Source organism: Emydura macquarii, unplaced genomic scaffold, assembly GCF_026122565.2.
Source record: "Emydura macquarii macquarii isolate MOO-44397 ecotype Brisbane River unplaced genomic scaffold, CSIRO-AGI_Emac_v2 contig_691, whole genome shotgun sequence".
NCBI lineage: Eukaryota > Metazoa > Chordata > Testudines > Chelidae > Emydura > Emydura macquarii.
In genome coordinates this window covers 7,299,585-7,312,267 of record NW_027130828.1, presented here as the reverse complement: position 1 = coordinate 7,312,267, position 12,683 = coordinate 7,299,585, and the positions used below count along the sequence as shown (strand labels likewise).

Sequence of the window (12,683 nt, the reverse complement as noted above, 5' to 3'; positions counted from 1 at the left end):
CAGACACAGAGTTAGGCCGGGGCCACTCTCTCAAAGCTGCCTCATTCCTTCAGACGCCATTTATTCTTTTGAAGGACATCTGTGGATTCTGCGAAGGTTTTGAGAACCGGCTGCTGCCAGGCTGCGACAGAGAGGACTCAGCCCCCAGAGCTTAAATCAAAAAGTCAGCAGTAGAGAGAGGAATACAACCCAGGAGACCTGATGCCCAGGAACTTGTTCCAACTGCTAGGCGACACTGCCTCCCTCCCAGTGGGCGCTAACTGAAAGCACTTCCTTGTCATGGTGTTCCTCCATTGCGCTCACCGAGTCGAGTTTGTGTTCACCAAAAGCAGAACTGGGTTCCATATGGCCATGAGGGTGAAGCTTTGGGCCAGACTGGCTGGTTTTCTCACTGCCCCAGCTTCAGATTTTTTTGCTTTGCAGCCTTAAACCCAAGAGGAAGGAGCAACAGGCACCAGGGGAGAGTGTGGGAACCAAGGGGTGCACGTGTAGCATTGCTGCGGTTTCGGGCAGCCACTGAAAGAGGAAATGGAGGTGGTTCCCATTCCCGGGTGCTGACTCAGCAGCTGGTTGGGGCTTCTGCTGGCTCGTGGGGGGACGCTCCCTGTGTCCCCTTCAGGTCCCAGCCCCTGGTGGACTGGCACAGAAAGCTCCAGGGACTCCTGACCCCTCGCTAGGCGCCAAGGGGGCTGTCACTGAACTGCAGGAGCCAGTTCCAAGAGGGCCAATGGGGCTTTCCCCTGGAGCTGCCATTTATACCAGCCTTCTCCTGCCCTCTGCAGTCACACTGTGCCAGCCCCCCCCCCCGAAACGCTCCGTGTGCCAGTGCTAGTCTCTCCCCCCCACTGAAGTCGGAAGGACCTTCGGTTTCTCCACGGAGTGAGTGAAACGTGCAAAGTAAAGGAGCCTGGGATGAACTGGGGACTTCTCGCCTGCTCGTCGAGGTGTCTGCTGCCCAGCCGTCCAAGTCGTGCACGCTGTCTGGATTGTCTTCACTGCTCCTGGATGTCCATAGAGCCAGAAACATCTTCCATCACCTTCCACGACGGCACCAGTCCTCTCCAGTGCAGACCTAGGAACAGCGATTCTTGCTTTGGCTCCTGCAGTCTGGGTCACTGCAATGTGCTCCCGCCTGGGGCTGAGTCTGAAGGTCGCACCAGAAGCAGCTGCAGGAAGTGGGGCTTCTTAGACAGGACGACGTGAATGCCGTACACCAGTGCTCCTCTTGTATCTCGGTTGCCACTCAAATTCTGGGTCCACTCCTCATCTTTAAAGCCCTGAATGGGTTTGGGACTGGCTATTTCCTCTCTCTGCTCTCCATAACACACCAGAAGAACGTTTTGACTGAGGGGCCCAGGTTTGGATTTGCGCCGAACAGGGCTGGGGAATTATGGAACATGCTTCTACAGGAAACCAGCTCTTACCCGTTCCCTTCAAGGAACACTACAAGATGCACATGTTAAATCTGGAGTCAACTCCTCACCCAAAAAACCCCAAACTGCCCCGTGTTCATTGTAGGCCACTCAATAAGTATTAGCTGCGCAGTGGGAGAAGGCAGCTTCCCGGGAGGGTGAAGAAAACTCATCTTCGACAGGCGGCTGACGTTCTTTGACCTTTCTAGGTCACCCAGATGCTGAAGTGATGGGTGCTGTCAAAAGACGTTTAATAATCACCAGCTGCATTTTGCAAACAGACTCACTTTCCTATAAGATGCTGAAGCAAACCGCTGGATCTGATGGCTCCCACCCCTTGTGAAGATTCAACAAGTGGATTCTTATCTAATTCAGATCGACTCATAGGTTTTAAGGCGAGAAGGAACCATGATGATAATTTAATCTGACCTCCCAAATAAAACAGGCCATTGAATTTCACCAAGTGGTCCCTTCATCAAGCCCATAACTTCTGGCTGAGCTAGAGCATCCCTTTGAAAAAGGCATCCTGTCTTGATTTAAAAACGTTCAGCCATGAAGAGTCCACCAGATCCCCCGGTAAAATCAGCTCAAAGCCCATGGCGAGCATTTAACAGAAAGATCAAGGGAAACACATCCTGGGATCCACGCCTGCTTTACTCCTCCTTTTCTTCTCCCCCATTTTGGAATAAAAATTCAGTACTGAATATTTTGGGGCTTAGGGGGCTAATAAGAATGGCAGACCACAAACGTTCGGAGAGCACTAAAGCTGAGGCTCACAGAAGGAATCTTGCACTCAGAAGCTTTTCTTGTGTTTCAAATTTCTCCCCTTCCCCGCGTCTGGCAAGGACAGCTGCCAGCAGGGCAGTTTGAACAGAAGAGAGAAGAGATGTCCAAGCACCCCGGTGTTTCTAGAATGGTACAGGAAACGTGCTAGTCAGCTGAAAGGGAACAGTGCAGAGCTTCAGCAGAAGTCTTACAGGATGGGGAAATAAGTCAAGAGAGGAGCCCGTGTCAGCTGCTTCAGGAGGAGTGCAGTAGGCGGGCAAGATGGTAAATGCAGATTTTGCCATGAGCATTTGAGGAACCAAAAGTGCGTGGTCACTTACGAGGAGAAGGGGACTGAATATTGTAGGGAATGGGCAAAATGTGGATGAGCACCATTGCCCTCCGCTGGCCTGCAATCAGAACAACTCGACTGTGGGCCCTATACAGCTGACACCTGACAGAGACTCCCCTTCAGCTCCAGTGGCAAAAGCCTGGGGCTTTGGTGTAGAAGGCTATGAGTTCTCTCCCTACTGCTGTGTGAAGTCTGTGCACTAAAGTGATAGCTCTGAAGTCCTAGGCAGAGGAGGGCTTTGCTCCACGTTTAACAATAATGAATGTCTGCATGTCAGTGTGGATGAGTTTTGTGTGACTTTCTCATTGAAATCCTGGTAAATCCTGTGGAAGTATGTCTATCCATCTGTCTAGTACCTATTGAGGGGGTTTTACCCTGTGCTCATCACCATGGTAAATGAATGCCCTTCAAGTCTCTCATACGTCTCACATGAAATTGAGGCTCCTCTGTACATATATTCTTATGTCCTTATCTCAGAGGATGGGGCCCAGAGGACCCATAGATCTGTCATTTCATCAGGCTTTGGGGTGGGGTAGGGAGGAGAATTAAAACTCTCTCTTCCAGGTGGGTTAACCTTGCTCCTCTCTGTGGTTATTAATCATCTGGCAGATACTCTCCCTCAGTTCATACGTGTGTAGAGCTAAAGGCCAGAGTGGATCACTACCATCAGCTAGTCTGCCTTCCCGCCTAACGCGCATTAATTCCTTCTTTTAGTTTAATAACTGTCATTGAACTAGGGCATACCTTTTAGGAAAAACAAAATATCCCACCTTGAGTTAAGTATTTCCAGGGACAGATAATCCGCCATGATCCTTGGTGAGTTCTTTCAGTGGTCAATTGCCCTCATTGTTAAAAATTGACACCTTATTTCTGTTCTGAATTTGTCTAGCTTCAACTTCCAGCCATGGGATCTCATTAGATATTTGCTACCAGTGGTGTACGGAGGGTCTCCGGTGCCCGGGGCCAAGCCTACATTTGCACCCCCCCAGGCCTCGCGCCCCCTCACGAAGGGCAGGAGGGATCCTGGCACTGCCCCCCAGCTGCCCTGGGGTGTGTACACAAATGCAGGCTTGGCGCCACGCCCCCCTGCACTTACCCGTGCTCCCGCCCTGCAGCCCGGTGCCGGCTCGGATGGGGTAGCCTCACCTCACCTAAACATATTTAGGTCCAAATTCTATGCTCAGAGATTCTAGGGTGAGTCTGGAGTAATCCGGCTGACTTGAGTGACGTTTCCTTGGATTTACACTCGAAAGACTGAAAGCAGAATTGGAGTGTAAGAACACAGGTGCTGATCGAAAGCCCGTTGAAGCTGACGGAGAGACTCCCATGGATCTGATGGCCTTTGGATCAGGTTCATAGTGTCTGAACAGTCATCTGTGTCTTGGGTGTGGAGGGCTATGCGTGCTCTCCTAGCACAGCTGATTGGAAAGCCACGAGCTGTGCATCACGCCAGGCATTTGGCCAGCCCGATAAGAGCGGGAATCCTCCCTTCCTCCCCCACCACACTTTCTCTCATCACTTCAGTCTCTCCTGAGATGATGACGTGTACACATCTTCCCCCTCCGCCCCCCAACAGCATGCTGGTTGCTAAGATCATCAAAGCAGAGCGGTTCATAGCAAGAAAGAATGAATGAGAGGCCAGGCAAAATATTTGCTGTGAAAGGGATTTTATAGGGGTGTAGGAGAGGGGGGAAGGTTGGTTTTCCAGAGGAAAGTTGCCTATTTCCTGCTGGTGTTTGTGACACACAAAATCTGGCGAGTTTTCTTTCCTTCCGGATGGAAGTTTGCACAAAATATTTTTGCCACCTGGATGATTGTTAAAAATCAAAAAGAACACCTTGGTACAAAAGGTCACCAGACTCCTAACAGACAGGATGGCCCAGTGGGGAGGGTGCTAACCGGGGATGTGGAAGACGGGGGTCAGTTCCCTGCCCCATTGTACACTGCCTGGGTCACTTAGGGCAGTGGTTCTCAACCGTTATTCATTTGCGGACCCCTAAACAATTTCAAATGGAAGTGGGGGCCCCTTCTGGAAATCTTAGACCCTGGGGGTCCGCAGACCACAGGTTGACAACCGCTGATTTAGGGGATGTCTACAGAGCAACTAGACACCTGCGGTTGGCTCATGCCAGCCAACTTGGGCTAGCAGGGCTCAAGCTGCTTCACTGCTGGATATACTTTCTGGGCTCTAGGACCCTGCGAGGCGGGAAGGCCCCACAGCTTGGGCTCCAGCCACGCCTGGAGAAGTCTACACAGCAACGAAACAGCCCTGGGAGCCTGAGTTGGCTGGTGCAGGGCAGCCGTGGGCACGTCTGTGCTGTGCAGACATTTCAGCTGGCAGGTATAATTTCCAGCTTGTACACGTGCTAGCTTTGGTCAAGCGACTGTGCTAAAAAGAGCAGTGGGCCTCAGTGCCGGGGGCTAGCAGCCGGAGGACAGTCCCGTCCAAAATCCGGGGCGCGTACCTGGCAGCTAGCCTGGGGCCACGCTGCTATTTTTAGGCTCTAACTCAATCAAAGATCATGTGTGGACGTCTACCCGAGCTGGGAATTACACCTCCCAGCTGCTGTTTAGATGTGTCCTCAGGTCTCTCTGTGCCTCAGTTCCCCATTGTCCAAATGGGGAACTAACAGCACGACTCTAGCTTGCAGGGCTGCTGGGAAGGTGAGTTCATTAACGATCGCGAAGTGCTTCAGTGCTATGGGGATGAGGCTCATGTAGGTACCTCTGACGGATGGCAGGGAGCAGGATCGGAGGGATGGTGTGTTCTTCTCACTCTACGGCAAAATGATACCAAAGTCACATGGTCTGGTGGAGTAAATATCATACTTTACGTCTCTGAGTTCTAGTCCCACTTACTGAGCTTCATAATACTTTCCATGTCACTAATACTTCACAAGGAGGGTGCTATTATGTTAATGGCTGACGTTATGCTCGGGACCATACATCCATTTAAATAGCTCTCCAAACTCCCCGACCCTTTCTGACTGACCCTGCTGGAGTAAGTAGAAGAACGGGGGCAAGGAAGAGTGGAGTCAAGGGGATTTGCTGAGGGAACATAAGTGGAAATTGACGGATTGGGCCCTGCACAACCCCAGATTCTTAATTCCAGCCCTGCTGCATCTGTGACTCATATCCATTCGCTAAGTATCTTTCCCTTCAAGAGATAACACTGGAAGATGGTCTATAAATCTCAGGGTCTAAAGCAGCCAGACTGTGGTGTCCTGGTCTTCATCATGCATACAGGCAATCGCAGCCTGGGTGCACCCACGTATAATCACTGCAAATCATTTTCTCTGCTCTGCGTCCTGAGGCGGCATTAGAGGGAATCTTCCTAACACATTTAGATAAGGGCTCTCCTGCGGAGGTGGGCGGAAATTTGGCAGCATGAAAGGAATTTGCCTTCCCATTAAATCAGCCGGCAGCCGTGGTTTATGGAGCTAGTTTATTAGACAGTGGTGTTGGCTCTTACTGCTTCCCTGGCTTTATGGAAGGATTAGCTGGACCCCCTACCCCTTCCTCTTGTTGTAACATGAAGCCTGTGATCTGCATATTCACAGCGGTATGATGTCACACACGTCAGCTGGGTGCAGTGGATTTGGGTCTTTGCTACTCATTTTTATTCCAGGGCAGTGGATTAGTAATCTCCGGAGATCTGTATCCGAATCCTTGTCTTGGCTCATAAGATGCTGGTGATTCCAAACTAGCGTCATGCCCACTAGGGGACGTTTTCCATGTCACTCCCAGTTTGGTGCCACCGTTCGGTTTGGTGCAATTGGCAGGGTGGGGGAAGATAACAGAGTCAGCTCCGCTGTTAGTGAGGCCCCACCTGGCCCTCTCCTCGGCTGTGAATGATGCCCAGAGCATCACATTGGCCGAGTGTGCAATTGCAGGAGGTTGGGGCCCGTAGGAGGCGTCTGAAACCAGGATCGAGGGGTGTGGGCACCGTCTGAATGTGACGCTCAGGATTGCAACAGCTGGGGGTGTTGCAAGTGAGGACTGGGGTGGACTATCAAATGTGTGGGGTGAGGATTGGGAGGGCATCAGCAGAGCTGTGTGGGGCACCCGGTCTGGAGATATCAGCTCAAGATGAGGTGCATGGAGGAGAGTGCAGAGCATCTTTCACCGGGGCCGTACATGGGATGCGTAGGGTTAAGCCAGTGCTGTCAACCTGCCATTTGCACATCTCAGATTCATAACTCTCCCCTCTCCTTCCCCTTCCAAGAAGGAAAGCAAACCCCGGCCGAGTACGTGAGGGCAGCCTGCGAGGCATTTGGAGACACCTGAGCTCTGGGTGAAAGGCCAGATCTGAATGGGAGGATGCCATGTATATGTACAGCACGTCCCGAGACTGCCTTTATCCTGTGCTCGACAATAACTGCTTCCCTGTGTGTGCTTCCCTCTGCACAGCTCAATTCTCCCATGAACCCCGTCAGCAGCACAGAAGACATTAAACCGCCCTTGGGACTCAATGGAGTTCTTAAAGTGCCAGCACACCCCGCAGGAACCATGGCCTCCTTCACCAAGCACATATGCGCCATCTGTGGGGACAGATCTTCAGGTAAGACCCTCCAGATACCTCTGAAAATGGCAGGCGGGCAGGTGGATATTGATGGAAGGAGAATCTCCTGTCTTGTCTTTATTTGTCCAGCAGGAGCATTCACCTGGTTTAGCTTCCTGGGCCAGGGCAATGCAACGCTTCGGTTTTTTTCCTGACTTCTCTTCCCACCTGCGTCCTGCCTTCCTGCCTTGGAGAAAATAAGGCAGCATGAACCCCTTTCCATTAGGGCACAAAGAGCTAAATAGTCCTGTGATTGCTCAATGCCAGAAGGAGCTGTGGGGAGCAATCGCTTTAAAGGCCTCCCCCAGCTTCTGAAGGTGCCATAGGGATAGATAAAGACAAGTGCAGCCTCTTGGGGGAACCTGTTGCCTTTCCATGCCAAGCATTCAGTGCCAGCTTCAATCTTAACCTCCAAACATCTCTTTTCCCTGCCTCTGCAGACTGACAGCCTCCCAGGTAGGGCTTGAGGAGTAAAAGCTGAGCCTCATCGTGAACAAATCATTGGCTCTTCCCAGGAAAATGTGTAGGGGGTGATGGTCCCATCGATCAGTCCTGCCTTCACTCCTTTTGCGGCTATGCCAGAGGGGGTAGGGTTTAACTGAGTGGCCGGGCTGTGTGGAATATCCTCAGCCACCGCTGAAAACAAACCCAAGCCGCCTGTGGTTTGAGGGCACCGTTACCACCTCTCTGCTCAGAGCAGGTTCACCCATAGGGAGACTTGGCTTGCAGATCGCCCCAGAGATCGTCCCTTTATCCGCTTCTGATTTTCTCACGCAGCACCAGATAAAAGATACGCTTCTGATTGATGATTCCCACGATGTAAAAATAAAATGCGTTAATTCCCTTTGTTCTCGTGTCATTTTAACTCTTATGCCCATGGGCTCCTTGCTTGTCTTTCTTGTTGAATCCTTACAGGCAAATTTTGCTCTCTGTTACACCCACCTGGCTTTATAGGAGAGGGTGGCCTGCATGTAACTCGGGGAAAACTCAGTACATAATCTCTGTCAGGATGTACATGAATAAAGAGCGGTCAGGGCCTTGTCCAGACAGGGATGTCTAGCCTGAGCTCACTAGATTGCTCGCATTCAAACTTTTTAAAACCCTAATTGAGACAAAGCGATTGTACATCAGCCCATGCTAATCTGGCTAAGATAAAGCCTATGCTAGCCAAGGCCTCGGGTCATTAAAAAACCCCGAGGAGAAGCAGTAAGGGGAGTCGGGGGGTGGCTCGGAGACCCGTTTGTTGCTTAGTGGGTCTGCATGACCTCTGTGTTTCTTCACCCCCTCGATCCCCTGCAGGTAAACATTACGGGGTGTACAGCTGCGAGGGCTGCAAAGGTTTCTTCAAGCGCACAGTGCGGAAAGACCTCACCTACACCTGCCGTGACAATAAGGACTGCTTGATTGACAAGCGCCAGCGGAACCGGTGCCAGTACTGCCGCTACCAGAAGTGTCTGGCTATGGGCATGAAGCGAGAAGGTAAGACAAACAGAACAGGCACTTCCCTTCAGCACGCAGGCACGGTGCAGTGGACCCAGCGGGTGATCGTGTGTACTCTTTCAGTAGGAGTCTGTCAGGCGACTCTTTCTAGGCCTGCAACATCACATGCACCAAACCTCCTTTTGTTGCTGATTGTGAATGCAGCCAGGAGTATATGCAATGATCCACTATGGAATCGCTGCTCCTGGGCCCTAACCATGCTATTTGCTACTACGTGAAGGGTGGATTTTCTCCCCTGTGCATGTCTCTCTTGCGTATATTCTATGCTCATTCCATGTGACCAGTAGCAAGGTGCAAGCCCATCATGGAATCAGGCCAGATGTGTATCTAAGAGAAGATTGTTGCCCCAAGTCACTTAGTTCCTTCACCAGCAACAGAGTTTGCATGAACCAGCTTCCATCGCCTTACGGCTGCTTTTATTTCTCATGAAGAGCAGCGGCCTCATCAGATTCTTCAGCCTACACAGGCCTAGGCAAGGTTACTCTATATGACATGATATTACTGTGTGTTAATCTGCCTAAGCAAAGTTGCGAAGGTGCAAACCTGATTTTTTTCTAAGGGGTGAAGCAAAGCGAGAACGGTCGGCAGCAGATATAGTTGCCTAGTGGCATGGAAGAAGGCAACAGGACCATCCATATATGTTTGCCTGGCATTTTAAGAATCTTCCTTTTCCGGTTTTCAGAAGGCTGTAAAGCCCATATGAAGGAGTGAATGAGGGGCTAGGAATTTAGATAAAAGACTCTAGGATTAATTATTTTGGGTGACAAGCACTGTAATCTGTGCTGGCCCATGCTTTTGTACAAAACATGATCTGAAATGATGTTAAAGCCTGGGAAATTGGGGTAGGTTATTAAATGGGATACTGTCCAGGTACATATCACATGTTTAATAAAATGCTTTTCCTCCAGCACTTTAGATTAGTGAAACCAAAAGAATGTTATCAGCCTAATTTATTCTTTAGGGTGTTGTTTGTTTATATTTTGCACTTCAGGTAGCCTAAACTAGACTGGTTAGTTTCACTTTCTCTGTATAGTCAGTTTCACTTTGATTCCTATGCACTGGCCCAGTGCTGTTGTGTTTGGGTTTCCAGTATTGTGGAGGAATAGTTGAAACCCTGTTTTTTTCATGTGGGAAAAAAATCATGAAAATATTTAAGGAAACATTTTTTGGAAAACTTTTTTCCCCATCCTAAAATTTAATTTTGGACCTAAACTACTTGACAGTGGCTCTTTGAAGCTGTGTTGGTCAGTGTGTGCTTATGATTTGAGAGTGACGGTGTGAATAATCCTCCACTGGTATCACTCAGTCACTGATATCTGCTCTCTTTACATCTTCTGAGTCACATCTGCTGACACATAAATCCGCTTCTTTACTGCGCTCTGTGCTGCAGTGTCACAATAGTTGTGGGGGAACAAAGCTGCAAGATGTGTCTCTTTGAATAGCAGTTAGTCTTGTCTGGAGCGTTAACTAAATAGAGCAGCACTGAAGCTGTATCTAGTGCTTAACAAACCCTGACATGCTTGATTTACGGGGTCATATAAGGACCCGCACATGCCGATTCTTCAAATGTCAGAGCCGTCTCTGCTTGGGACACTTGGGAGGTCCAAAGGCAAGTGATTAAAAGGGCATTTGGATGGGGCTAGGGGGAAGGGGTTAGCTCTCCAGGGGCAGAGCAAGCTGCAGAGGACTGAATTCCTAAAGGGAACCTTCCTCACCCCATCAAACTGATCCCTGGAGTAGAGATTTCCGGAGGAGAGGCAGTAATGTGTTTTGCACTGAGGAGGGCTGGAAACTCTGGCATATGTTCTGAGTGTTATACAAGGACTTTTTTTTTACCATGGGGTAACCGGGCCATGGTAAACAGTGCCTTCCTGATACTGCCATAGAAGAACACAAAGCTCCCTGTTAGAGAGCAGAGAGAGATGGGTAATGGATAGCTATACATATATGTTCTTGATCAGACACAGAATATGCCTCTGGTATGTTTCAGACATGAATCGGGCTCTGTGTGTGTGTGAGAGAGAGCAGAATGGGAACAGCTTTCCCCCAGACTTTTCCATGACAAACAGGAATTTCCAATCAGAGGCCCTCCCTTTGGATAAGTTGGATGCTCTTCCAATTCATTTTCAGCTGTCCTCACCTCCTTTCTAACCCTGTTTGGTTGGTTTTGAAGTTGGTGGGACCCAGAGCATTTTGTTTAGGGGGCTATAGTTTTAACAGGGGTGTTAGAAATATGCGCGTCCCTCTCTGAGCTAAGAACAAGTCTGCATCTTCCACGTGTGGAGCAGTGGCAGAAAGGGTGTAAAAGTCACATTTGTTTTCTTGCATAAGAGGCAGGGATTGTTGCGGCTGGCTCTGCACACGGATGACAGCCCTCCCTCACCGTAAGGCAAGAAGGCTCTGTCTGTAGAAGGTGAGGCCAGTTTTGAGACTGGTCTCCTGAGCATCCTCAATGGCCACTGGGAACGCTGCCTTGACTGCACAGAGAGGAGAGAGCACGCGATGCCCTGAATCAAGCCTGTCTCTCCCAGACAGAAGCGACCGAGTGCTGAGATGTGGACAGAGTCACAGCCTGGTGCAAAGAACGCAGAACCAGCGGGGAATATAGATGGAAAGGAAAAGATGGAGGAAAGTCTTTGAACTTCACGTGAAAATGCAGTAGTGTTGCTGGCTGTGGACAGTGCCGGTATCTGGGGTGAGACAGAGATTGGGTTTGGGAGCACTAGTTGCTCTTGGAGCGACGTCTCGACAGTGGCTATAAAGAGTGTCTTAGGGTGCGGCAAAAAATAAACCCTGCGGCTGCGAGTCTTAGAGCCTGAGTCAACTGACAGGGGTTCACAGGGCGCCTGCTGCAGGGTGGACATTCAGGCTCGGGTTGGAGCCCAGGCTCCAAGACCCTAACCCCTCCTTGTTGTGATGCCAGCATAGGAACATTCGTCCCTAAGAATGAACCAACTCCACTCATCCTGTTATGCCTCCCCTCCATAGCCCCTTGCCCACTGAGATACCCACTGATGCTGGGCCTGTAAATCTGTGAAGGGGACAGTCTTCAGACGAAAGGCACAGCTGCCAGGCCAGTGTGAACAGGGAGCTGTCAGATTGCGTTAGCGGTAACTGATGGGTGTTGCATTCCTTGCTGGATAAAAGTTGCTAGTCAGGAGGTCAGCTCTATAACTTGTGCTCACTGAATTGTTTCACTGAGAGAAGAAAGTGACTTCGAAAGGCCAGCTCATCTACTGTGTATTCAGCAGCGGCGCTTGCTTCTCGGAGGAGAGATGTGGGAATGTATTCATTTTTGTTTTTATTTGCAGTAAATTTATTGTCGAAGGCTTGGACTTTCTATGGAGCCTCTTAAATTTCATTGGGAATTGGGTGCCTAATTCCCTTTGGTTCCTTAGAAAATCCAAGTCAATTTTGTCCTTGTTTGTCCTGAATCCAAAAGGAGCCCAGAGGTTTTGGTTCTTATGCACTTTGGGACCTGCTTTTCCCTTGAAGTGTCCATTAATGTGGGAGAGTTACTTCCAGCATCAACCACTCTCGCTGAGATGGTGTCGCGGGGCGAGCTGGGTCTGGGAAAGGGTTAAGGCCACAGAGCTCTGAATCAGATGGGAAGGGCAGTGGCCCAGGGTCCAGAGTGGGACTGGAGGAGTTCCAGGAGATGAGGGAACTGAGACACAGGAGGGACTCAGTGGGTTCGGATTAGCAGGAAACCTTGCTAGGAGGAGTTTGACACAGTCAGGGGAACTGGTCAAGGAGAGCCAAGCAGTGGCAGGAACAGCAAAGGAACGGCTCGCCCCTGGGAAGGCTGAGGGATCTCTGTCTTGCTGTGTCTTAATAAACCTGGCCCCAAGAAGGGGAATGTTACTTGAAATGTGGTTGTGTGTGCATCCAGTAGAGAGTCAGAAGGGAAACTGAGGCAGTGGTGTCGCACCCCAGTGGGTGTGGGGGATGCTGCTATTGCAGATGGATTTAAGTGCAATGGTTTGGGGCTCAAACAATAGACCCAGCTGCTTGCCCATGGTGGTCTGTGGCTTTTCTCAGGTTCTTTCTGTTGGCTCTGCTGAACTGACATCCTGTAAATCAGGTAACTATT

The 12,683-nt window shown here is 50.2% G+C and overlaps 1 protein-coding gene across 5 annotated transcripts in view; it reads left to right on the top strand.

Annotated features, from left to right (window-relative positions):
* RXRA (retinoid X receptor alpha) overlaps positions 1-12,683 on the top strand; it is a 218,097-nt gene that overhangs the window by 149,998 nt on the left and 55,416 nt on the right. For all 5 annotated transcript variants that reach the window (XM_067541847.1, XM_067541845.1, XM_067541846.1 and 2 more), the window contains exons 3-4: positions 6,940-7,090; positions 8,390-8,569. In XM_067541847.1, the coding sequence (XP_067397948.1) occupies positions 6,940-7,090; positions 8,390-8,569 (331 nt within the window). The remainder of the gene's footprint in view (positions 1-6,939; positions 7,091-8,389; positions 8,570-12,683) is intronic.